A 26255-nucleotide genomic window follows, 5' to 3' on the forward strand; every position below is an offset into this window, starting at 1 on the left:
ATTAATTGAAAGTATGTTTTCAATCTTCATAATTAGACATGGACTAAATAACAAATGTGTGCATTTTAGTCAAGAAAAGTTTCACACATTCATTCGTACTTTTAATAATAGTATAGATAGATATATCTTAAATTGGTCCATGTTTGAGGCAATGAAAGCTAGGTTTAAGTACACTAATTAGTAATTAGTAATGCTTGTAGCTGAAGGCTTATTACACGAAGAACAAACTAATAAAGAAGAAGAAGAAAAAGATAAGGATCTAAACTATAATATGTGTGTGAGGAATGGTGTTTCATCCGTCCATGAATGTAATTCAAGCCTCAATTCCATTTGTCCACATGTCTGCCAAGTGAAGAAAGATCTTATTTTGCTTTCATTCCAAGCAAACCTGGCACCCTTTCAAACCTTTCTTCTTTTCCGGCCTCCTCATAAGCTTTCAAGATCATTTTATTGAAGAAATTATGATCAAATTAAAGGGCAACTCTTAGGGCAACCAAGACCATTAGAGCATATTAATTTCTCATGGAGGATGGTGAGTTTAGTGTGGGATTATGGTGGTCCAATTAGAGAAGCTGACTCTATCATGGCTGAAGTGATACCTTTCCTTTTTGTCTTTGGAATTGCCCTACCGAGAAGTCAGATCTCTCTCTCTCTCTCTCTCTCTCTCTCTCTCTCTTTGTGACCAAAAAAGAACTTTTGCTTCCAGTTTCTAGTTTGATGGTCTGACCATCCAGCCCAATCCAATATGTTTGATGAAATTCTCTTCATCCTTACTTTTCGGGGAAAATCATTTTACTTTGAAAGGAATTTCAACAGAACCCTCAAATAGTTAGGGGACCCTCCTGGTTATTAATAGCACTGGGATCTCTTGAAAGCAAAAACCATGTAAACACTTTGACAGCATGGCATTTGGTCTCACATCCAGAACTTCTCCTCTTCCTCACGGCTGAGCTCACTAATAGGAATGGCAGGATCCCTGCTGAGGATAAAGAATGGCCCCCCATCCTTGATGCTCGATAGAGACAGGTTCCTTGTCAGGGACCCAAATTCCCAAATGTTTTAAATTAAAATTATTTTAAAAAATCAATTTGCTTAAAAAAATGAATTCTTAATTAAAAATATTTTAAATATATTTTGATATAAATTATATTATATGTATTTAATATATATAATCAGGATTGAGTCAGGTCGGAGAATTCACTCTCCAGAGTCTAGTCTCCATCCTTATCCCATCCTTAATTGGGTATCACTATCAGTCCCCATCCCCAACAAAGCAATCTCCATCCTCGACTTAAAGCCAGGTACCTGATGGGGATGGAGAAAATTACCATTCCTACCCAATACAAATGCCGGTTAGAATCTTGGGTCTGGGCAACAAGGCAACAACAACATGTTAGTTCAAGGCATTATAGCTTGGGCTATGTGACTTCTTAGGTCAGGCCAGGCCAGACCATGATTTTGCTCTAGCCCTATGTCTTGAATGTATTTGGTTTTGGTGATGCTTAGGGTAGTTTGGTCATTTGAGAATGTAGAAGTAGAAGTAGAACCACAAATTACAAAATCATAAATCCCAACGACGTGTATTTGCTTTCACTAGTTCAAATTGAAAGGTGCTTTTGTCTTCTTATCTCCACGTGTCCTATCCGTACAAAAATGAATTCGACCGTTGGAATCCCCTCCATCCCATACAACAGCCAACCCAACTTGAGAATAGTTCTTCTTTAGAGAGAACGCCTCCTCAGACTCAAACTCTGCAGCGAGGTCTGGAATCCCATGGTTCCGGCAATGAAATACCCATCACCCTTGATGCTCTCAAAGTCCCCAAGTCATTCAAGTACTTTGAAAGGTGACGGATTTTTCCACAGAAGCTTCAACAAACACATTAATGGGTTTCTTTTTCTTCCTGCTTATTCTATAACTCTGTGATTACTTACAATGCAGGTATATGAGCCCGACTGATCGACTGATGTCTCCCATCTCCAGAGGCCTTATGGCAAGAAATAAAGGCAGGACCCCTCTTGCCACCGGCTAAAAACCCACCAAAGGTATACAACTTCTTAGAACTCAATTAAATTCTTGCAAACATATAAGAAAATCAAGTTGCCCAACCCATAAATTATAGAGATGTAATCCCCAAAGCTGTCCTCCCCAGGAGGTGGCTCTATTTGAATCCAGTTAAACAACCGAATAGATTACTCACTTTACTTTCTTTGTTGTTGCAGCTACTTGATGATCAGTGTCTTCAGGAAGTGGGTCTTTCACCAGTCTGAGTATTTAACACCATTATGGATAAGAAAATCATGGATTTTTAATTCTTGTTTTCCATGTTTTACAGTTAATGGATAATCTTTCATTTAAAGAAATTTGTATTCAATCTTCAGATAATGCATCTACAAAGTATTTAAATTCTTTAATTTCCATCCCTTCATTTGGAATTGCTTAGAATCAATATTTTCGTGATTTAGATGTTGAGAATTTGTTTCTCGTTCTCACCAACTTGGTACCATTGGGATTGGACTAAACCAATTTCTCCATTGATCTCCGTCCACAAACAAACTTAATTTACAATGTGAGAGAGACAACATCATTGGTTTTGAATCTTGTTAGGTATGTGGTTCCTAGTTCTAACCTGTATTTATTTCAACCTGAGCTTTAGATCCTCCTCAAAGACAAACTCAGTGTAAATATCATTTCACAGTTCTGATAATGTCTCTGATCAATTGGGATAACATTCACAAGCTAAGCATTCAAGCTCTGAAATTTCTCCGGGTGTCGGGCTCTGTATAGGGATGTCAGTGGGTCGGGTTGGGTGGTAAGCTCGCATTGACCCGAGCCTATTGGGTTAAAGTCGGGCCGGCCTACATTGGGTCGGTGGACATGCCCGTTGACATTAGGGCTGCAAATGGATCGGATTTGGTAAAGGGTATACCCAATCTGATTCGATAAGAAATCTGACCGATTTGAATTTGGCAAGAATCCCTAGAATTTTCAAGAGTATGCTTTGAATTCGAATATCTTATCCGATATCTGATTTGATTAGAATTGTAATAAAAACGATAGGATTAATATAATATATATAAATAATATATAAAATATAATATTTCATAACTAACGATTAGATGGGGTCGTGACAGATCTGATTGGGTATATTTTAATTCGATCCTTAACTATAAACTGGATTCAGTCAGTGCAAAGTCCATTCGAACAATCATTATAGCTTTGCATTGGGAATATCTCCCCATGAAATAAAGAATAGAAGTACGGAGATATCCTGATGCAAGGCTGTAAAGACTGTTCGAACAAGCCTTGCGCTGACTGAAGCCGGTCTCCATTAACTAAACCGATCAAGTTTTTTTTCCCTGATCCAATCAGATTTATTATGATCAAAAGAGCTATCCGAATCTATTTCTTACCAGATTGAATTCGGAATCTAATCGGATCTGATCAGAACCTATTTGCAATCCTAGTGGACATCCCTACCTCTCTCTCCCATTGCTTCATCTCTCGTCAAACCATCATATAAAAAATTCAGATTAGCTGAACACTTTAGTTGCTTTTTATTTTTTTAGCACTATGTTCCTCTTTTAGCATTCTTCCAATCCACTTTGAAATTGTTATGTTATTGTTAAACATCTCCAAATTCCAAGAAGAGCATTTCACAAGTATTCCGTTTTACGAGTGGGCCTTGATTAACAAGTGTTTCATTTTATCTATTTTTTTTGAAAATACACAAAAAATGGGATGCAGGTTGATTGGGCATTTAAAGTGAATTTACTTAATTTATGATATATTTATAATGACAACTATGTGACATCTCAGAGAAATTAATTAGCTTTTTTCAAATTTTAATGTGCCATGTCACCAGTGTGATTTCAAAAACCCCTCTTTTACCGAATTCCAAAGTTAATCATTACAAAAAACTTTTTTTTTTTTAAATAGAATTGCCAAATGGGATTTTTTTGCCAATTCCATTTAATTGCTGATGTGACACATATGACACATCAACAAAAATGAAATGCTTTGGTGCCAAACACCCACTTTGATCCTGTTTTTGTCGGATTCATATATCTCCATATTGGATTTTCGGTTTACAAATTAAGATCACCCATATTTGATATTTATAAATATGATATATATATATATATATATATATATATATATATTGCATTTTTGTAATTTTTATATTATTTATTCTTATAAGAAACATGTATATATATGATGAAAATAGTTGAAACAATACTTCTTTTTATTTAACTATTATATTTTCTTTTTCCTATTAATAATTTATTATTTAAATTAAATTGAATTGGATCATATTCAGATATCTGACATCCTTATCGAATTCAAATTCAAATTCAATGTTTTTGAAATCCAATCGAATCTTCATATTGGATCTACATTTATAGTACCAGATCATATTCCGATATACCCTTATTTGAATCTAATCCTATTAATTTGCATCCCTACTACCTAGCTAGTATGGAGCTCAATTCACCTCTCTAAAGTCTAAACAAATCTATACTATCTATAAAATAGTGAATGCCCCCTTCTTTCTGGAATTTTCATTGGATGTTTTCCATTCCTCTTGTGTAAGCATACAATAGACATAAAGAGGGCATATATGTCATTTACTTTCACTTTAGAAACTACCCACTTATAACCGTTTAGAAACTGCCCATAAATTATAAATAGTTGTCTTAGAGATACTACCACCGCAAATGCACATACACGTGCTATAAAGTTTGTCAAACTAGGGTTTTGTTTGATAAAGTTTAGAAGCAAAATAAGTGATTTATCAAAAAAAAAAAGCAAAATGAGCAAAAAAGAGATTTTATTTTTTTATATCCATTTTTGTAAATTCATATATTTGTCCATATAAATCTTGAAAGGGCATTCTAATAAAATAACTTCCTTCGTCGATGCATTAAATGAAAAGAGGAAAAGTAAAGAGTATTTGTTGCAAATGAAAATTTGAGGAAGAAAATGACAGAATTAAGACTAATTCACATCTATGCCCCACGGAGCGTGCCTCACCGCACATCACAATTAGGGGTGAGCATTCGGTTAAAAATTGAGTCGAATAAATCAAATTTATAAAATATAAAACTGAAACCGAAACTGAATTATTAATATTATATTAATACATATTATATATTATATATTAATATATTTATATATATTATATTATATGTATATATTAATATATTTTAATATTTTATATAATATATATTATATACATTATAAAATGTTATATTACATATATAATAAATTTCGGTTAATTCGATGTTTTTGATTAACCGAATTTCCAATCCTGAAAACTAAAACCGAAACCAAATATTTTTAAAATCAAATTAACCGAACCGTAAAAAACTAAACCAAACAAACCGAACAATGCTCACCCCTAATCGCAACCGTATATTAGTTCGGGAGATGTTACCAATGCACGTTCAGATGTGAAACTAATTAATTTAAAAATCGACGACCGTTAGATGTGATAGAGGGCGGGGCCCATTGTTTAGATGGCTGCCACGTTATGCGTTTCGCGCGCGCAAGCGGGAAACAAACACACGAAGCCAACTCCGAGAGCGTGTGAGTTCTCCGTTCAAACTTCAAACTTGCTACATGAATAGAGAATAGAGAGGAGGTGTGTATTGTGCGTGAGATAGGAATCAGAGAGAGAGTGGCCGGTGGATGGCGCGAGCGACAACAAGATTTGGTTATTTGGGAGCCGAAGTCGCCGAAAACGTCGCACTGCCTCCCGTCCGGAGCCATCATGCAAATCCTAATTCCCCTCCCCCTATCTCCAACTCGCCTCTTTTCCAACTCCTGATTTCCTCCTCTCCTTCTGCCGGACAAGGCAGCGGCAACAGAGGGAGGGTGTCAAGGAGAGGAGAGGAGAGCGAAACAGCAACACAGAAAGAGACCCCCTCTCTCTCCTTTCAGCTCCACCTGTTATCCACCCCTTATTCCAGGTAATTTTAAGCAGAAGGAAATTATTCGATTACTGTAATGTCTTCTTTTATCCTCTGTTCCAAATAATCATGCCAAATAAGCTTATGGGTTTGTTTTGTTTCTTTTCTTCCTTTTGGATTTATGTAGGCTTAATACGGAACAAAGTTGGGGATTATTCACTCTCTGGAAATGGTTCAAGAAGCTAGATGATTCAATTTCAAGTGAGGTTGTTTATTTATATTTATTTGTATTTCTTTTGTGTGGTATGCCACATTGCTTTGGTGATTGAAAACCAAGGTGATTCAAGAAACATCATTTTGATTATTCAAGAACCCCTCTCACAAATCCCAATACATAGGTTGTATTTCGTACCATTGCTGTTTCTACCTGAAATATTTTGAATTTATCAATACAAATTGGTGAGAGATATGTATTGTTCACATCACATGTGAGAATTATTTCGGCTAGAATGAATTAGACTTCAACCCCCCTGGAGCAAGAAACACCAATTTGATGTTTCTAGCATTTTTAAGGTATGTCTATTTCAACCATAAATAGCCTCAAATAATAATTGTCCAATTTATATTTACCAACCCAACATGTTTCAGGTAGAAACAATGATACTAAACACAACCATAACCATTGCAGCAATGTTTTCTTTTTCCCTAAAAATGGCTAGCCAGACTTGATTCAATGGTGTTTCCATTTTTTTTCCTGGTGTGGCAAACTGATGAAGCAGAACACCTGTGAAATGCATTGATGCCGAACACATATTAGATTTGTATAATTTTTTCCTCTCTCCTCTCTCTTGCCAATATTATCTTTATTCCAGTAAGTAGTATTACCACTCTCATGGTGCATTATTCTATCCTTTCTATGGTAAAAAATAAAAAGCTTACATGTCTATTTGCCTCCCTTCTTGCATCATATTATAGGTAGGAATGACATGTTATTTATTTATTTTTGACAAAATACAGCGATGAGTTGTTGACATTGTTATAAGACACCTCAAGCCTGCATCTGATTCCATAACTTCAACCATGGAATCTGGACATGGGAATACCGAGGATACTGTTCGTGAAGTTAGAATTCAACGTTCATCATCATTGTCGTCATCATCATCAGACTCGTCATTGGATGAACAATTTGAAGTGGACAGAAACTTAATTGGCGAATCCAACCCAGTCAATGATGAGGTTGCTCAGTTTGCTTTTAAAGATGCTGAGAGGAATGCCTCTAGTATTTCGTCTCCCAAATTTGGAGAGTCTGAGAAAGGGATGCCAGGATTCACATATCGACCGCAATTGTCCAGTACTACTCTTGATTTGGGCTTAGACAATGGTTTATCAAAACAATCCCCTCCAGTCCAAACGATGGACCGGTATGATGTGCCCGATCCATATAGGATCCCAGCTTCTGTGTTTGAAAGAAGTAAGTCCACAACACCATTGGAATGGAGTGTGGCTTCCAATGAGTCATTATTCAGCATCCATGTTGGTAATAATAGCTTCTCCAGAGACCATGTTTATCTGTTTGGTAGATCTGGAGAGCTGACTTTATCTGGTGAATTGACAAAGTCCGGAGAGTTGAAGATGCTCCAAAGTAGCTCGCCCCCTGCTAATATACCATCACTCTCTCCTCACAAAGATACAGATCTGGGGGATAGCCTAGGTGTAGCTGAAGCAGCCGCTGAAACCATGAAGGAGGTTTTAAGGACAACTGCAGAAGACAAAGAAAAGAATCCTCCTGTTGATGTTGTCCGCCAGTCATCTAGCACATCTCGTCGTTCTGATGCTAGTGCGACCAGCATTCAATCTTTTGCTTTTCCGATGTAAGTTATATCATCTTCTGCCACATTAAGTGATAGAAATATATTTCCAACATTTGTCTATACCAAGATATTAAAATATTTATTCTTATACAGGCATGTAGTTCTGTGTGTATTGTGCACATAAAACTGCATCTTGGGTACATAATATTTGTGTCCAGTATGGAATGTTGTCTTATGCTTGTATGTATGAGAAATCTTTGCAAACAAGTTAAATAAATTTACATGTGGATCATAATGTATGTTTTATTATATAAAAAGTGGCCATGCCACTAATGTTGTGTGCCAGGATGCCATCAATATGCCCTTCAATTGTTGCAGAAAGAAAATCTGTGCATGTCCATTCTGCTACCATCCATGGCCATAATGGTCTTGTATAATTACATAGAGGCGTCATGGTTGTGTCCTACTGCATGCAACTAAACTAGTCCTGGGCCTTTGCAGATTGACAGGGGAAGGTGGAGGTAGAAGTGGCTCAGTGAAGGCGGATCCTGAACAAAATCAACAACCACAGTCACAGACCCCAGGAGCAACCCCGGATGCAGCTCAAAATAAGTGGTTCCCTTGTTTCTCCTGTTGCCCATTTTGTTGTTGATCAGAGAGTGGGATCTTCCAGATTTTCTCATTTTATCCTATGACAAACATACGAAAGGATATAAGTATATTGTCTAACTTGCCCTTTAGGTGTTTGTAAATGGGGTCTTTATATGAAAGTTAAATACTTGGTTTTGATTCTTTTGAATCTTCTTCTTTTTTCTTCTTCAGTCGCATTATAATAAAACTCGGAACCATGTTAATTATAAAATTTGCATGGGTATACAATAAGACTTCTATATTAGATACGTTGAGTGAGGTATGGGTACATAGAGCTGACAATAATAATTGAGTAAGTGCTGCAACCATGACTGTAACAACCTTCTGTTCAATGGTATCAAGCTGCAGCCTTTACATCATTTATGATCAATTTTAGCTGAACTGTAGTGAACGCAATAGTTGTTCACCAGGTTGTGGAATTAATAATAACACTCCACACCAAATACTAAAATAATAATAATAATAATAATAATAATAATAATAATAATAATAATAATAATAATGTAATATTTTTACAAAATAATAAAATAATACTATAATATTAAAATGTTTTATTATTAATTGAAAAATATTATTTTCTTATTAAGATATTAATTTATTAATATTGAAATAATAAACAATATTTTATATTATGATTTCTTATTACTTTGTTATAAAATTCTAATAAGGTATAGTAAGATTGTGTTACTAATAATAAATAATGAATAAAATGCATGACGGGCATTTTGGGGACAAAATTTAAGAGTGTTGTGAGGTATTTGAATTTAATTATAAGAGGTGTTCAATTAATAGTGTGAAGTGTGAAAAAAATATTGCTTTTAAGATATAAGAATTGCAAAACAAACAAGGCCTTAATTAGACCTGTTCATGGGCTGGGTTGCCCAACGACCCAACCTGATTTGATTTGTTCTTGGTCAAGTTTTGACATTATTTCAGGCTTGCAAGTTCCGACTTGGGCCCAAAACATTAGGCTTGACTTTTTTACTAGTAGGGCTCAGGCTTAGAAAAATCCGGCCAAGCTAGAGCCCGAGCCTAATAATATTTTATTTAATAAAAAATATATTATATATTTCTTTATTCCTTTGTTCTTTTTTTTTCAAGCAATAGTGAGAAGTTTCAACATTTTTGGGTTATAAGGTCATTTATTATAAATAAATCAGTTTTTTTATTGAGTAAGAAAATAATATATATATATATATATATTTTTTTCCCAATTTTTAGGCTGTGCTTTAAGGTTTGGGCTTTATAAGAAGGTCGGGCTCTAAAACCAATGGTCGGACTTGGGACTGAATGTATTCTATTAATAAAGAGATAAAGCCTGGCCCAAATCAGCCCCGACTCGGCCCTTGAAACAGGTCTAGCCATAATCATACTGGGATTGGGGAAAAATTTGGCTGTCTCTTGTCGACAAGAATTCCTATCAACTTTCTACCTTGTTGTGACACGTTTTTATGACACTAACGTTAACATACAAAATGAATAAAAACCTTAAAAAACAAATTTAATTTCTTTAACAAAATTACAAAAGAATTCCATTTGCCCACGTGTCTTCTCTCCCTCTCCTCTTCTTTGTCTCTCTCATGGTCTCACTCTCCCCAACCGCTTCATTGGCCCCAAGATCCTCTCTCTCTCTCTCTCACCTAATCCATCCGAGAGAACCAGTCATAGCCATTTGCCGTCGGTAGAGCCAGTTGCAGTCACAGACACTGATAATCCGCAAAAATCTCCTTCAAAGAATGGTTGTCTGATGCAGACAAGGTTAATTGTATTTGACAAAGGCATGCACCTGTTCTGATTCATGGGATTATCGTCAAGAGTAGCACCGAATTGATCTTGCTGGGTTCCACCACGGAAATGACTCTAATGAAATCGTTGAATGGGTTGGGAAGTTAGTGAATCCTTTATCGGATGAAGAAATACTTTCTCATAGGACGACCAGAGGGTGGCCTTCGTCTTCTTATTTCGCTTTGAAATGGAAACCAGTGGCAACCACGGAATGGTGAGAAAATGGTATTGGCAACTGCAAAAAATTCCGACTAATGCTGGTGGCTGCTCTGCTGAGAGAAGGGGGATGAGAGGGAGAATGGGGCAAACGAAAAGGAGAGGAAAGAGAGGGTGATCTTGGGAATCTTGGGGGGAGAGAGAGATAGGAAATGGCAATGGAGAGAAGAGAGAGAGAGAGAGGACGCCGATAGAACTGGTGAGACCGTGAGAGAGACAAAGGAGAGGAGAGGGAGAGAAGAGACATGGGCAAGTGGAGTTCTTTTGTAATTTTGTTAAATAAATTAAATTTAAAATAAAAATAATGGAGAAGTGATTGGCCCAATTCACATTTCTGATTTGTACTGCAGAGCTATAAACATTCAAAATGGTAATAACATATACTTTATGCATCAACTTCTCCCGATGAATTGACATTAATTCCGAGCTGTCATCTACCCCAATAGTATTTTGTGTCTAAATTCTGATCCTGAACTAAACCGCCTTTCTCCCTAAAAATAAATATTTTTTTAAGGTTTTTATCATTTTCTAAGTTAACATTAGTATAGAGTGTCATAAACACGTGCCACAACAAGGTAGAAAGTTGACAGGAATTCCTATGGAGACAACCAAAATTTTCCCCCATTGTGCATCTTTTAATTTATAGATTGCATTTGAGTTTTCACCTAAAGCTTGTTTGTTATGCAAGTTCATTTGCACTAACACAAAATGCATAAGAGTGCAAATGAGAAGAATGCAAATTCTGATTCATTTCAACATCTTTGTTTTGTTTACATCTCGTCTTCAATGTAAATGAAAAAAAAAAAACAAAGTGAAATCTGAAACAAAAATAAATAAAAAATTGCTGTCATATAGGGGTGTCAATTTGGTCCGATCCGATCCAGTCTAACGTGAATTCATTATAAATGGATCAAGTCCAATCCAATGAATATTTTGGACCAGCCCAATTTAATGTCTAGACCGTCAAATATGTTCAAATTAGTTTTGATTTAGATTGGTTTCAACCCAAAATCGGTCTATTGACACCTATATTCTTATCTTATACAAATAGACCAGATATTAGTTCAATCTAATCTAATCCAATCCAATATAAATTTATTACAGACAAACCAGATCTAATTCAATCTAATAAATATTTTAGGTGGGTTTGATCCAATCCAATGTCTTGTTGGTTTGTCTAATCTGTCCAAATTGATTGGGTCAATCCAAAATCACCCATACTCTCGTATAACAGTTGAAGTGTTCATTGACAACATCTCATAAAAGGCAACAATGAGGTCGCCCCATTCATATTAATGATTTTTTTTTTTTTTTGGTGGAATTTGGATTTATTCCTCACGAAACGCACCTCACCCAACCTCATGTTGTAGTGGTGCATTGGGAAGATCTCCCCATAACGAGAATTTACAAATAGGCAAATTTTTTAAAGTACTCCTATAGTTTTGTTTTAAAGTGTGCTCCATAGTAATACCCTTTTTGCTCACATGCCAGACCGAACCCTGTACAATGAATGTAATGGTTTTTAAAATCGATCTGAAGATCGAACTGGTTAGAGTCTAGTTACTGGGTCGAATGGTCCGATCATTTTAACCGAAGCATGATCCGTTCTAATAAAGATAAAAAAATAAAAATAAAAATAAAAAAGGTCAAAACCGTTCAAACGGTTAATGGCCCGATTCAATGGTTTACTGACCAAAATCAACGCTTTTTTTTTTTTTTGAGAAAAATCCGGTTTTTGGGGGAACGGACCGGTTTTTCCGGTCTGATCCGGTTTTGAAAACCATGGTGAATGCTATTTGCAGGGTGTACGGGATTTCCTCTTTACCAGATAATAAGACAGTTAGCTATGCCTATCTCCTGGTTACCACCCCTTAGATCCCAATAACATTGCTAAGGGATGCTACTCGAAGAGAAAGCTAGACCATTGAATAGAGAAGCCATCATTGACGAATTTCACGGTGGAAGTGATCAATGATGCAGATTTTCCTAATGCTAGTTTTGCAGATTTGGCCAAAGCAACACCAGATGATGAAGGCTGCCGAATGCCAAAAGAGTTTGTTGTCGATGGATTCATTTTCTTGAATTTTTTTATTGATTGAGTTTTATTTTGAAAATTTGAAAATTAGTGAAGGACAAATTCATAACTAACCAGTCTTCCCAGTAAAAACCTTTCAACCATCCTTTGGCATTGGCGGGAAACCCTGATCCTGAAGTGCGAAGTGAAAGAGCTTTGGAAACTCCATAGTCCGATGTGAGACGATAAGTCAGAACTGGCGGGTGAGAATTCGGATCGATTTGCCGCCTTGTGCATTTCTGTGGTCAGATACAAAAGGGTCATCCATCCCTTCCGACTCCCGTCAATTCTCTCTCTCTCTCTCTAGTCTCTCCTCTTAGAAAATCTTTTGAAGGGAAAACTACTGGGATGAGCATCGGAATGGGGAAATGCATCACTCCAGATGCCATTTCCAGCATACTAGCGAACCTTTCTCCCCATTCGTCTTCTGATGTTCTGGAAATCACTGTTCAAGTAGTCGATCTGAAGCAAGTCGGCAACAGATTCACGTGAGTTTTCTCCATCACTGTCTTTTCTTTTATTGGTTTCATTCAATGCAACTGCGGCATATTGTGTCTGTGTCGATTTCATTTTTTTTTTTTTAATTCCTTTGTTGAACTTCATGTTAACCAACTGAGGTTTCTGCCTTTCTGGTTGAAGAATATATGCACCATTATTTCTGGTTTTACATTTGGGTATCTTAGGTTCCTCATATACAGTGTACGCTACTTAGTGGATATTTATCTTTGTTACTTTTAATCGACGCCTTCGCCCTTTCTTGCTCCCTCAATTAATTCTTGCCTCTCCATTTTATGCTCTGCCCCTGCTGTTGTTTTGGCTTTGCTTCATTCCTTTCCGGATCCATAGATTTTCCTCAATTCATGCTTGAGCATTCCCTTTCCGCCAAGCAGATCAAAGCAAGTTAGAGAATTCTCCAATTTATCGTTTCTATGTTAATCGACATTTGTGTTCTGTTTTTAGCACCTTTGATCAAGCTATCAGAAGTACGGGAAGTTTCTTACTCCTGCTACTTGTTCGGATCACTAATTTCATGTTCTCCTCTGCTTAGCTGATCAAGTGTGTTTGCCAAGGGGATATCCAACTATTTGTTCCCCTCTTTGATGCAATATTTATATGGATTTTGAGTATATGTTCCTTGCATGCAGATTTATGGCTAGTGATGGAAAGATCAAAGTTAAGACAATTCTTCCATCTAACCTATCATCCGAGATTGAGTCTGGAAGTATCCAGAATCTTGGGCTCATCCGTATGCTTGATTACACCTTCAATGTCCTTCCCTACAAATCTGAGAAGTAAGACTTGGACCAACATTTGAATTCCTTTAAAGGCTTCTTATCTGCTTTCCCATGTTTGGTTTTCATAACCAAAATTGGGTGCGAACTGTTTCAGGTATTTAATTGTGACAAAATGTGAGGTGGTTTCTCCTGCACTCGAAACTGAAATCAGGACTGAAGTGAAAGAGGAAGAAACAGGCATTATATTTAAACCAAAGCAAGAAGTAATAGCTAAATCTGCTGCACAGATTATGCATGAACAGCATGGAAAGTGAGTTTTGTTGTTTTCTTCTAAGTTGGTTATTTCTTTATCTGACTGTTCCTCATAATACTGGGTGGTGTGTTTCATTTTTTTTTTTTTTTGCTTTAATGATCTTTTCTATTGGCTTTGACCATTTTTACTGTTTTGAGTTTCAGCATGGCTCCTGCTGTACGATTGGCAATGACACGAAGGATTCATCCTCTTGTTTCTTTGAACCCTTATCAAGGAAACTGGACCATAAAGGTTTGGCTTACGAGCAAAGGCAACATGCGGTCTTATAAAAATGCTAGAGGAGAAGGTTATGTGTTCAATGTTGAGTTGACTGATGAAGATGTAAGCAGCATTTTTGTGATGCCTGCTCGTTTTTTTTTTCCTTCAAGAGGCTGAAGTTCTTGGTATCGTTAAGAAACTAGTGAAATTGTTTTCTTAACACAGGGTACACAAATCCAAGCAACAATGTTTAATGATGCCGCAAAGAAGTTCTATGATAAATTTGAATTGGGAAAGGTTTATTACATATCTAGAGGAACTCTAAAAGTTGCTAACAAGCTGTTCAAGACAGTTCAAAATGATTATGAGATGACCTTAAATGAAAATTCTGAGGTGGAGGAGGCAACTGGAGAGAGAATATTTATTCCTCAGACAAGATTCAACTTTGTTCCAATTGATCAGTTGGGTCCCTACGTTAATGGGTAGGAGCTTGTTGGTAAATCCCCTGTTGGATCTCTTATGTTTCCTTTCCTTTCAACATTTAGTCTTTCAATTCTGTTGACTAATTTCTTGTCGTAACTGTTCAGATGTTATTGGAGTTTTTCAGAATGTTTCTCCTACCTTGAGTGTAAGAAGGAAGAGCAACAATGAGAGTATCCCAAAACGTGACATAACAATTGCTGATGAATCGTAAGTGAAAGCCTGTTCTTGTTATTTGGTTTTCTTCCAGTTTGATTGTATCCTAACAATCTGGAGGCCATTAATTGCAGAAAGAAAACCGTTGTGGTGTCTCTGTGGAATGATCTTGCTACCACAGCAGGGCAGAAATTGCTAGATATGGTGGACACTGCCCCAATTGTAGCAGTAAAATGCCTTAAAGTAGGAGACTTCCAAGGTAGTCTCAATATATATTAGTAAATACACTTATTTAGTGAAAAGGGTGCGTCCTCACTTCATGTTGTGTTAATTGTTTCCGTAGGTGTATCTTTGTCATCTTTGAACAAAAGCATCGTATTGGTAAATCCAGAAATACCTGAATCAAAGAAATTAAAATCTTGGCAAGATGCTATACTTTGTTTTCCCCTTTAATTTAATACATCAGTACATCTAATGTTTGTATATCCTTCGGGTAACAGGTATGAATCTGAAGGTAAAGGGGCTGCAATGGCTTCTGTTGGCTCAGGTTTGACCACTAGTAGTACAAAGAATGGAATAAGATCCCTGTACTCTGATCGTGTCTTCCTTTCACACATTACCAGCAACCCATCCTTGGGTGAGGATAATAAGGTATTTGTTGTTATAATATATATTTTTTTATTTTTCCTATTTAAACCTTGACAAAATCTTTACTTGGTGATTAATTTTATAGAATTTGGGTGAATATTTAAAGTTCACATAGAAAAATAAAATAAATCAGGATGTTCTGATCTGGTATTTCTTTGAAGCTTTAGTTAATTCCACTTTCACTGAGGCTTATGTGAAAGACAATACTTGTTAAATTAATGTTATGTTCAATCAAGGGAGTCTCAACTCAACCTGATTGGATCTGAATTGGGTTGGTTAAGTTGAGATAACTTTCTCACAGGTGATGCAACCTGAATTACTTTGTTTTGGGCTGGCTGCATTTTTCAGCATAAAAGCATATATGAGTTTCATCAAGCCCGATCAGACAATGTGGTATCAAGCTTGTAAGACATGCAACAAGAAAGTGACTGATGCTATTGGATCTGGATATTGGTGTGAAGGATGCCAAAAGAATGATGAGGACTGCAGTTTGAGGTTAGAAATTTCAAACGTCACCTTTACCACAAAGTGGAAAACTTCTAATGCTGCTATTCTAATTCTTTGTTTCTTCTTTGGCAGATGTATAGTGGTAATGAAGGTTTCTGATCCAAGTGGGGAAGCTTGGCTTTCCGTCTTCAATGAACAAGCAGAACAAATAATTGGATGTTCTGCAGATGAGCTTGATCAGATGAAATCACAGGTAAACTAACTACTAAAGTAGTTATCATTAAACATGCACCGGCATATTGGAAAATATTTCTTGAGCAAGTGCTAGCAATTGAAAACTGATTCCATGGTGTAATTATCTCTTGAGCCACTTTGTTTATTTATGGGAAATACTAATGCCATGTGGTGTGGCTCCAAATCCAATGTGTATCCCATTGTCCTAGTGGAATCATATTGAGTGGACCCCATTATGCAGGCCTTGTCTTTATCCTGTGATGCTTATGTTATGGCCATGCGTGTAAAACTAACTGCTCCCTTTGGTAACGTCTCATTGCACAGACCCTAGTGCAGTGGGTTCCATTTCAATTTTAACTATTGAATGTTTGGAGTTGTCTCTGGCAACTTTGGTTAGTGCTAGGTTTCTCATAGTAACCTCAATGAATACCAGTCACAACTCCCATGCTCTGGTTATTAATCTAATCTTATTTACCAAGGTACATCCTTATTTTATCTTTTCCTTTTTTTGGTTTAATGTCAGATGGGAGAGAGCAACACATACCACTTAAAACTGAAACAAGCTACATGGGTTCCCCATCTATTTCGAGTTAGTGTCTCGCAGAATGAGTACATGAATGAGAAAAGGCAAAGGATTACTGTCAGATCTCAGGCTCCGCTTGATTTTGCTGCTGAATCCAGGTTCTGTTAGAGGAGTCTTCCAAGATGCAAACCTCGTGATTTTTCTAACTTGGATTCCTCCCATGTCTGGAAGTGGATGCTCGTCTTCTTGGGTCAAAAATTTGAAATCTGGCTTTTGACTTGCAATCGATGTAATATATGCTCTTCAGTTCAGCCTCGAGACAGGGCTGTATTCAGAAAGACATTATGTATATGCTTTTATTATTTTTTACTAATGACTTTGACTTAGTTGCACCCTTCAGTCAAGAAATTATACTTTACAGGAGATGCTTTAAAATAGCGAGAGTCTCGAGACAGGGCTGTAGAAACCTACCAAATGTTGAGTCCACTTATCACCATTTTTTTTCATTAGTATTATAAAAAAAATGCTCCCGTCTTTGTACAGAATGATGCTTCAAGTCATCAAGTGAGGAGAGCAACACAGTGAACTTCTCTGTATTTTGGAACAAAATTCTTGTTGAGTTCATTTTAGAAGATGAATTATAGAATGAAACCAAGATAAGTTGTTTAGAAGTGGTTCTGAACACCCCAGAAATCATTTTGTGTGAATGAAATGTAAATCTAACGTATTGTTCTGGATTCAATTCAACTGTGCCCAGAATCACATTTGTTCATAAGATGTGTGCAGAGGCTTTTTTTTGTTTTTTTTTTTTTTTTCTGGAATCCTAGCATGGCATTTCATTAAAATAACATGCTCGGTTACTAGGCCATATTTGGCTAAACGATGGGCTGAAGAATTTGCAGACCTTGGAATATAGTAAACTGAGCACGGGAAGAGCTTCTGTAAATAAGCTCTGCAATCGGCTAATAAATTATTGTAAATGCTAAGGAGAAGAGTCAGTCTCCAATAGAGCTCTGATAACCATTGACCAATGTCCAGTAATGCATCTCCCTCGGTAGCAACACCTTTTCCAGTTCTCCAACAGGCTAGTTTCTATTTGTACGTCACCCTTTTCACTCATTTAATTAAACACCTTTTCCAACTTGATGGGGTATAGCAGACCAAGTCCCAGCAATCGGATTAAATTGTTTCCCTAGGTGAGCTATTAATGCTTTATTGCAATACAATTATTGGGCTTCTCCACGAGACTTCAAATCGTATTTGCGGATTCAAATTTGATTTGTTCATAAGTGGGTCAGACAAGGATCCCCTCCAATCTGATCTGATAATATTCTTATATCTAGATAAAACTAAAACTAATATGTATCTATCAATTTAGTTTCAATGTTGTATGTAGTGTGTCATAGCTTATAGAGGCAATTTTCAAGTCATTTTATTCATAATATTCAATATTAAAGTCATTTTCAATTCATTTCACTAGAAGAGACTGGTAAGATGCCCAGGTTCCAGCTAGGATTAAAAATTCCCATATTTGTTTTTTTTTTTATTTTTAAAATTCAAAAAATAAAAACCACAAAATTCTAAGAGGGTTGGGAATCAATGAGGAGAGAGAATAAGTTGATATAGTTAGGGGTGTAAACGGATCAAATTCGAATCGGATCAGGTAATATCCGAATTCGAATCCGATTAAATATTCGAATATTTGATTCAATTCGAATTTGATTAATTAATTATTTTAGATAATTAATAAATATATAAAATAAATATTTTATTGATATAAAGTATATAAATTATTTATATAACTTAATTATTATATATAAATAATATAAAATATTTTATATATTATATATAAGAATTAAATAATCGATCGAATTCAGATATTTATCGAATCAAATCAGGTCATATCCAAATTCGAATCCTATTAACTATTCGATAAGAATAGGATATCTGAATTTGACTGATTAGATATTCGAATTATCCAAATTCAATTCGATTATGTTGAATATCAAATTCGAAATCGGATTTTCAAATACCGTTGACACTCCTAAGTGTAGTTATAGGCAACTGGGTTTTACCTACGTATATAAAATATAGATCAGCAATATGTAATATTCTAATTGTTTTTAATTTAATTTATTAATGGTATTCGACATCCAAATTCGATCCGAAATTGTTTAAGATTTGAACGGTTGAATTCTGAATATTTGGTACAATGAGAAAGATACAGGGCACACAGTCCTAGACTCCTAGGGGTAGCCCTCCCCCAACAGTCTATGAAACAAATACAATTCTAGTGGTACAAATGGTCATTTATGCTACAGAAGCTATCCACTTTGGTTAGTCCAGCTAATCACCTGCTTACAGGGTGTCAATTGGTCTAAATTTGGTCCAATCCAATATAGTCCAATATGAATCAATTGTAGACAGACCAGGTTCAGTCTAATTCAATGAATACTTTGGACGGGCTAATTCAATGTTTGGACCGTTTAAATCTGTTTAAATTAATTTTAATTTAGATTGATTCCAACCCAAACCTAATCCATTGACACCCGTTATTCCTATCTTTTATCAATGGACTAAATATTGGTTCAATTCGATCCAATCCAATATAAGTAAATTCATCATGAATGGATCAGGTCCAATCCAATCCAATCCAATAAAACACTTTGGACCATTAAGTTTGAACTGGTTTTATATGTCTTATTGATCCATCCAATCCGTCCAGTACATACTTAATATGTAAATGAATTGTGAAAGATGAAGTAGTTATTTAGAAAATAAATTAAAATAAGATGAGATTTGTTATTCCCTTCAACTTCACATGGCAAGTGTCACTTCACAGAATGCTATTTTCAAACTCTGTTGACAAAATCCTTTCACAAATCACCTTCCATTAATTAAAAACAAAAACCTCCTTTGCTTGAGGTCCTTGATCTTTCTAAATTCTAACTTCGTCAATCAGCATTATTAAAAAAAAGTATTAAATAGAACATAAAATAGAATTTCATTATTCCATGAATTCATTTTTTAGGGTTTTTTTTTTTAATTTCACTTTTGATGATCTAATGGTGATGGAAATATGGGTGGACTGGGGTAGACCGGGTCGAGTTGACTGGTCAATTTCTGCTCCACCCCCCAAGAATTGAACGAGTCAGACTTTAAATCAATAATCACAACCCCAAAATGCTCAACCAGAGAGGTGAGGTGGATCTTGCTGGAATGGTGGTGGAATTCGGGCATGACCCGGGTTCACTGGTCCCAGCCCAGAAACTAAGAACTGGACTAGTAAACTGGATTCTGGTTTATCAGGTCGGGTTGAAATGGTAAAAAATCACATCACATGGGATGTTTGTTAATTGTTGTTGACTTTAGCGCCAACTCAATTAATGATCTAAGACAAGGTCTACTGAATGAACGGTTAAGATTCTCCGGTCTATGATTCTACAGTGGATCTTATTCCAAGAGTCTAACTAGACTCTACTGCTCTAGACGGCTAGACCCGGGGGGAGGTGCGAGGTGGGGTCCATGTGGGAAAGGGATCTGGTCTCTGGAGTTGTAGTCGGCTAGAGTGAAGCTTTGAGCTTTCGTCACGCTTACTCTAAGATGCTCATAACCCCGGGCGTATTTTAGCGGTCCTCCAATCCAGTGCGCCGGTAAACACTCCAGTCCCCAACTACGGAACTTCTCGGGCAGACCAACTCACGTGGACCAGCAAAAGGGAGGACACGTGTACAGAAAGGAGGGAATCTTTTATCCGGTCAGTCTAACCGGTAGCCGCCTTGCGTTGACGGGCTGATACACTAGTTGACGAGTAATGGCTCCCATTTGTTACCGGAAAGTCCGGTGGACCCCGCCACAGTAGGAAAAAGACAAAAGTAATAAAAAATAAAGAAAAACGAACGAGAGAAAAGGAAGGAGACGGAGAAGAAGAACAGGAAACAAGCAGCAGTGGACTGAAGACGAAAACGCGTTTTCTCAGAGGAATTTTAAATCCTTTTTTTTTTATTTTTTTTCTGTGCTCACAAACCACTGATTATGGTTAGGGTTTCGGAAAATTAAAATTTGTTCCTCTGCTCTGCAACTTGAATTTCTCTCTTTCTGGAGAGAGAGAGAGAGAGAGAGAGAGAGAGGGTTTTCTTTTTTGAAGGTTTTTGGGTTAGGATTTTGGGTTTTCTCTTCCGATTGTGGAGAATAATGCGTTGGTGTAAGATGAGATGGCGTCGGCTTCGTGAGACCCTTTATGTGTTCTTCCTGTTCTGGATTTTCTCGTTTGCTTATGGTGATGTCGTTGATTCGGATAAATCGGTTCTTCTTCAGTTCAAGAGCTCTGTTCCGGATCCTTCGGGGCTTCTCTCCGGGTGGGGTTCTGTTGGTGGTACTTCTGATCACTGTTCTTGGTTTGGCGTCTTCTGCGACTCCAAGTCGAGGGTTCTAGCGCTCAATATAACCGGAGGTGGTGGAGGCGGCGGCCACAGCAGTAGCAAAGGTAATTCGGAAGCTTTCTCTTGTTCCAAAGTTTCCCAGTTTCCGTTTTATGGGTTTGGAATCAGGAAGAGTTGCTCTGTTGGTCGTGGAAAATTGGGGGGAAAACTCTCGCCGGCGCTTGGGAAGCTCACTGAGCTTAGGGTTTTGTCATTGCCGTTTAATGATTTCACGGGTGTGATTCCGGATGAACTCTGGGGTTTGCAGAAGTTAGAAGTGCTTGATCTCGAGGGAAATTCGCTTTCTGGAACTTTGCCTCCCAAATTCGAAGGCCTGAGGAGGTTGCGGGTCCTTAATCTCGGTTCCAATAAGCTTGTAGGGGAGATTCCTACCTCTCTTTCCAATTCTATGGGCTTACAGATATTGAACTTAGCTGCTAACGAATTGAACGGGACAATCCCTCAGTTTCTTGGCAAATTTACCGAGCTGAAAGGGATGTACTTGTCTCTTAATCGTCTGGGTGGGTCTGTTCCCAGTGAGCTTGGAAACAACTGTAAGAATCTCGAACATCTTGATCTTTCCGCAAATCTACTGGTCGATTCCATTCCACCTAGTCTGGGGCATTGCAGTCAGCTTCGTTCCCTGCTTTTGTTTTCCAATATGTTGGAAGATGTCATTCCTCCTGAATTTGGTCGGCTTCAGAAGCTTCAAGTGTTAGATGTGTCAAGGAACAGCCTCAGTGGACCTATACCTTCGCAGCTTGGTAGTTGTGTTGAATTGGCCGTCCTCGTTCTCTCGAATCTGGATGATCCCTTGACAACAGTTGATAAGTCAAATCGGGATACTTCGCTGGGACTGTCTAATCCTTCTTATGATGATTTCAATTTTTATCAAGGTGCTATCCCTGATGAAATTGTAAACCTTCCAAAGCTCAGGATTCTTTGGGCACCAAGGGCAAACCTCGAGGGTGTGATGCCAAGCAACTGGGGTGCTTGCAACAGCTTGGAAATGGTTAACTTGGCTCAGAACCTTTTCATTGGAGAGATCCCATCTGCATTTCGACACTGCAAGAATCTGCATTATCTTAACTTAAGTTCAAACAGACTGATTGGGGAACTAGATGTAAATCTTCCAGTTCCTTGCATGACTGTGTTCGACGCAAGCGACAATCACCTCTCAGGATCCATCCCCATATTCAATCAGAGCAGTATTTGCCCTCGTATACCATCCTTGAATTCTCATCCTGACGAGCTGTATGACCCATCAGCCTCATATCTGTCATTTTTCACAAGCAGAATTCAAAATAGAAGCCCTCTAACTTCTCTTGAAGCCAGTGGCAGTTTTATTGTCTTTCATAACTTCGGTAAGAATAACTTCACTGGTTATCTCCCATCTTTGCCAATTGCCCCTGGAAGATTAGGAAGGCAAACTGTGTATGCATTTCTTGCTGGTGGAAATAAGCTTACAGGACTATTCCCTGGAAATGTTTTTGAGAAGTGTGATGGATTGAGTGTAATGATCGCTAATTTCAGCAACAACAGGATTTCTGGCCAGATTCCTGAGAAGATTGATGAAATGTGCAGATCTCTGAAGCTTTTGGATGTATCAAGAAATCAAATTTCTGGCACATTACCCCCAACTCTCGGGAACCTGTCTTCTCTTGTTAGTCTTTACTTGAGTTGGAACCAATTGCAAGGTCAGATTCCAGACCATCTTGGACAGTTGAAGGGTCTGAGATATCTTTCTTTGGCTGGTAACAACCTGACTGGTAGCATCCCTTCCAGCCTGGGGCAGTTGCAGTCCTTGGAAGTGTTGGACCTTTCTTCAAACTCATTATCAGGTGATATTCCAAAAGGTCTGGTATCCTTGAAGAACTTGACTCTTCTTCTTCTCAACAATAACAGACTTTCTGGGCAGATCCCACTTGGTTTGGCTAATGTGGCATCACTTGCTCAATTCAATGTCTCCTTCAATAATTTGTCTGGGCCTATTCCGTTGAATGATGATCTGATCAAATGCAGCAGTGTCCTTGGAAACCCTTTGCTTCAGTCTTGCCATTTATTCTCTCTATCCAGCTCATCTTCAGGTCGGCAGGGCAGAAATGATGTATCACAAAATTATGCTGCTTCTCCCTTAGGAAGTCCTGCCAAAAGGAGAAATGGATTTAATTCTATTGAGATCGCGTCAATAACTTCTGCATCAGCTATTGTTTCTGTCCTTCTAGCCCTTGTTGTTTTGTTTTTGTACACCAGAAAATGTGCCCCAAAGTCGAGGATCCGGTCAGCTGGAAGAAGGGAGGTCACGGTTTTCACAGACATTGGTGTTCCACTATCTTATGAAAATGTTGTGCGGACCACAGGTTGTTTCAATGCAAGCAACTGCATAGGGAATGGAGGTTTTGGGGCCACTTACAGGGCTGAGATCTCTCCTGGAGTTCTAGTGGCCATAAAGAGGCTCTCGGTTGGACGGTTCCAAGGTGTTCAACAGTTCCATGCAGAGATCAAGACTCTAGGAAGGATGCGCCATCAGAATCTTGTGACTTTGATAGGTTATCATGCGAGTGAGTCAGAGATGTTCCTCATATACAATTATTTACCTGGTGGTAATTTGGAAAAATTTATCCAGGAAAGGTCTAACAGGGCTGTTGATTGGAGGATACTTCACAAGATTGCTTTAGACGTAGCCTGTGCACTTGCATATCTACATGATCAGTGTGTTCCAAGGGTCCTCCACCGAGATGTTAAGCCTAGCAATATCTTGTTGGACAACGAATTCAATGCCTGTCTATCTGACTTTGGGTTGGCCAGGCTTTTGGGAACTTCTGAAACGCATGCCACTACTGGTGTAGCAGGAACATTTGGGTATGTTGCCCCTGAATATGCAATGACTTGCCGTGTTTCTGACAAGGCCGATGTATACAGCTACGGTGTGGTGCTTATGGAACTGATCTCAGATAAGAAAGTGTTGGACCCATCATTTTCTTCTTACGGGAATGGTTTCAATATTGTTGCCTGGGCACGCATGCTTCTGCCACAGGGTAGGGCCAAGGAGTTCTTCACTGCAGCGCTATGGGAGTCAGGCCCCCATGACAATTTGGTAGCAACATTGCACTTGGCTGTTAGGTGTACTGATGAATCTCTATCACACAGGCCTACGATGAAGCAAGTTGTTCAGCGGCTGAAACAACTTCAACCTCCTCCATAGGTAAGTAAACAGGCTGCCAACCTGCCGCCAGCTCATTGACATTCCTTTGACACATTTTAAAGGTGAAGAGTTGTAATTTGTGCAATTGCACTCGGTCCCAATTATGGGCATCCATCAGATTCGGTTCTGATTTGTATTTATTTTATTTGTAATATATTTCCATCACCATTTTCATAGCTCTCCTCTGAAAGGGAGATTTATAGATGAATCTGCAGAAGAATGCAGCAGCTATCTGTCCTCTTACTAGACCAATCTTCTAGATTTAGTTCAAAACATGTATGCCAGTTCGTTTTAGCAGTAAAATAAAACTGAAGAATACAAAAGTACTTGCAAGGAATTAGTTTTGGTAATTGTTTGCCCCATTCCAGTCTCAACCATGGGATTTGGTTTTCTTGCAAGTTGAAGTCCCAGGAACTTGCAGGATTGGAAGATGGATAGAACGTGTAATTAATCTATATGTTTGTCATGTGGTGGAGCGTGGAAGTGGAACTGCGGGTTGCACAAGAGCAGGCTGTGAGCATGGAATGTTCTTTGCAAGTAAACATTTGAAATTCTTTATTGATATCAGGGTGTGCAGGTTGGTATCGTCATTAATGATATCCGTCAGTTATTAACATTCTTCCCCAGAAAACGACGCGAGAAATGAAAAGCGTTGTTGTTGGTCTGTTATTAATAGCTCAACCTCTCTTTTTCTTTTCTTGTTTGGGTTACCACGTAACATAAGCTTCATCAGGTGTTGGGTTGGTTGGGACGTAATATATTCACACAGCATGAGCTTGGCGAGGGTTATTCGAGAGGGCCTGAAAGATTCCATTCTGAAAGCCAATACAGAGTTCTTGAAATAAAATGGTAAGTCTGTTTCATTAATTTAGATGATGGAATATTTATAGATTACAGGGTAACTAATTTTGCACACGTGGCTTGATGACCAGCTGTTCTCTTGAATCTTGTTCTTGAGGCAACTGTCATATATTGGAAGTTGGAGCCTCTCCAAGGCTTAACTTGGGAAGTAATGAAGTAAAGCGGCCATGGCCAACAACTTTAGTGAAGATATCCACACGTTGAATGGCGCCAGATATGTGGGAGGTGAGGATTTTGCCACGTTGGATGTGCTCACAGCTCACGAACAAAACAGATGTAGCTGATATGCATATGTGGGAGGTGGGGATTTTGTGGAACACCGGATTTCCTGCAATATGTAACGCTGCTTTATTGCCATAGAATAGATGCATAGGAGCTGGTAAAGATACTGCTGCCATGGCGCGATATTCAGCAGAGATTGTGTTGTTTCTTAGTTTTTCAAGATAGTAGAGAATCACCAAGGAGCATAAGATAATTAGTGGTAGAGCGTCTTGTTATTGGGCAACTGACCCAATCTAAATCACAATAAGCATAAGTTGGAGAGATGATTGAGCAGAAAAAAAAGAGTCCTCGAGAAATCATGCCTTCGAGTTTTAGGTACCAAACAATTCTAAGAGTAGCATCAAAATGTTCATGATGGGGCTCATGCATGAATTGACTAAGGCAATTGACCACAAAGCTGAGATCAAGGCGCATGACAGTCAAATACACCAAGCAGCCCACTAAGACTATTTGGATCAACAAAATGTCTTTGTTGTTCCATAGGTGTAGTGCATGGAGTGCAGTCCAACATGTTTGTATCACAAAGAAGATCCATAATGTATTTTTGTTGATTGAGGTATATCCCATCTTGGGTGCGTGAAACTTCAAATCCCAAAAAGAAAGATCTTTGATGCCAAACTTTTCATTGATGTAGGTTTTAAGTGAGGTTATTCTCTCTGTGTCATTGCTAATAATGATAACATCATCAATGTAGACTAAAACAACCATGTAAGAAGCATCATTTGAGATGGTAAAAAGGGAGTAATCTACGGCTGATTGTGTAAAACCAATGGAGGTGAGGGCATGTGTGAATTTTGCAAACC

General features: G+C 37.8%; 2 protein-coding genes, 1 long non-coding RNA gene and 1 pseudogene across 5 annotated transcripts; all 4 read left to right on the forward strand.

Annotated features, from left to right (window-relative positions):
• The first annotated feature begins 1694 nt into the window (after window positions 1-1694).
• On the forward strand, window positions 1695-2386 carry LOC148800989 (uncharacterized). Its single transcript, XR_016083808.1, has 3 exons — window positions 1695-1846; window positions 1942-2045; window positions 2223-2386. It is a non-coding gene; the product is annotated as an uncharacterized LOC148800989 (long non-coding RNA).
• Window positions 2387-5650: 3264 nt separating this feature from the next.
• LOC104599293 (uncharacterized) lies at window positions 5651-8523 on the forward strand. 2 transcript variants are annotated; one of them, XM_010261777.3, is made up of 4 exons: window positions 5651-5972; window positions 6100-6178; window positions 6930-7783; window positions 8225-8523. In XM_010261777.3, the coding sequence occupies exons 3-4, from the start codon at window positions 6993-6995 to the stop codon at window positions 8373-8375; spliced, it is 942 nt and encodes a 313-aa protein (XP_010260079.2). In that variant the 5' UTR covers window positions 5651-5972; window positions 6100-6178; window positions 6930-6992; the 3' UTR covers window positions 8376-8523. The 2 variants fall into 2 exon arrangements, with proteins under 2 accessions (XP_010260079.2, XP_010260066.1); XM_010261764.3 differs by having other exon boundaries at window positions 5665-5972; window positions 6100-6173.
• A 3691-nt stretch (window positions 8524-12214) lies between these two features.
• LOC104599301 (replication protein A 70 kDa DNA-binding subunit B-like) lies at window positions 12215-17352 on the forward strand (annotated as a pseudogene). Its single transcript, XR_016083529.1, has 12 exons — window positions 12215-12937; window positions 13595-13741; window positions 13839-13994; window positions 14141-14318; window positions 14421-14691; window positions 14783-14885; window positions 14966-15090; window positions 15175-15253; window positions 15332-15482; window positions 15781-15974; window positions 16059-16179; window positions 16684-17352. The product of XR_016083529.1 is annotated as a replication protein A 70 kDa DNA-binding subunit B-like (transcript).
• A 3243-nt stretch (window positions 17353-20595) lies between these two features.
• On the forward strand, window positions 20596-24659 carry LOC104603136 (LRR receptor-like serine/threonine-protein kinase RPK2). The gene has a single exon (XM_088899968.1). The coding sequence runs from the start codon at window positions 20878-20880 to the stop codon at window positions 24307-24309; it is 3432 nt and encodes a 1143-aa protein (XP_088756094.1). The 5' UTR covers window positions 20596-20877; the 3' UTR covers window positions 24310-24659.
• Window positions 24660-26255: the final 1596 nt, after the last annotated feature.

The sequence above is a fragment of the Nelumbo nucifera genome, chromosome 3, assembly GCF_055504915.1.
Source record: "Nelumbo nucifera cultivar China Antique chromosome 3, China Antique-T2T, whole genome shotgun sequence".
NCBI lineage: Eukaryota > Viridiplantae > Streptophyta > Magnoliopsida > Proteales > Nelumbonaceae > Nelumbo > Nelumbo nucifera.

Coding starts and splice junctions, on each gene's coding strand:
- LOC104599293 (XM_010261777.3), top strand. CDS start 6,993: ATGGAATCTGGACATGGGAATACCGAGGATACTGTTCGTGAAGTTAGA. Junction 7,784..8,224: donor CAATCTTTTGCTTTTCCGAT/GTAAGTTATATC, acceptor GGGCCTTTGCAG/ATTGACAGGGGAAGGTGGAG.
- LOC104603136 (XM_088899968.1), top strand. CDS start 20,878: ATGCGTTGGTGTAAGATGAGATGGCGTCGGCTTCGTGAGACCCTTTAT.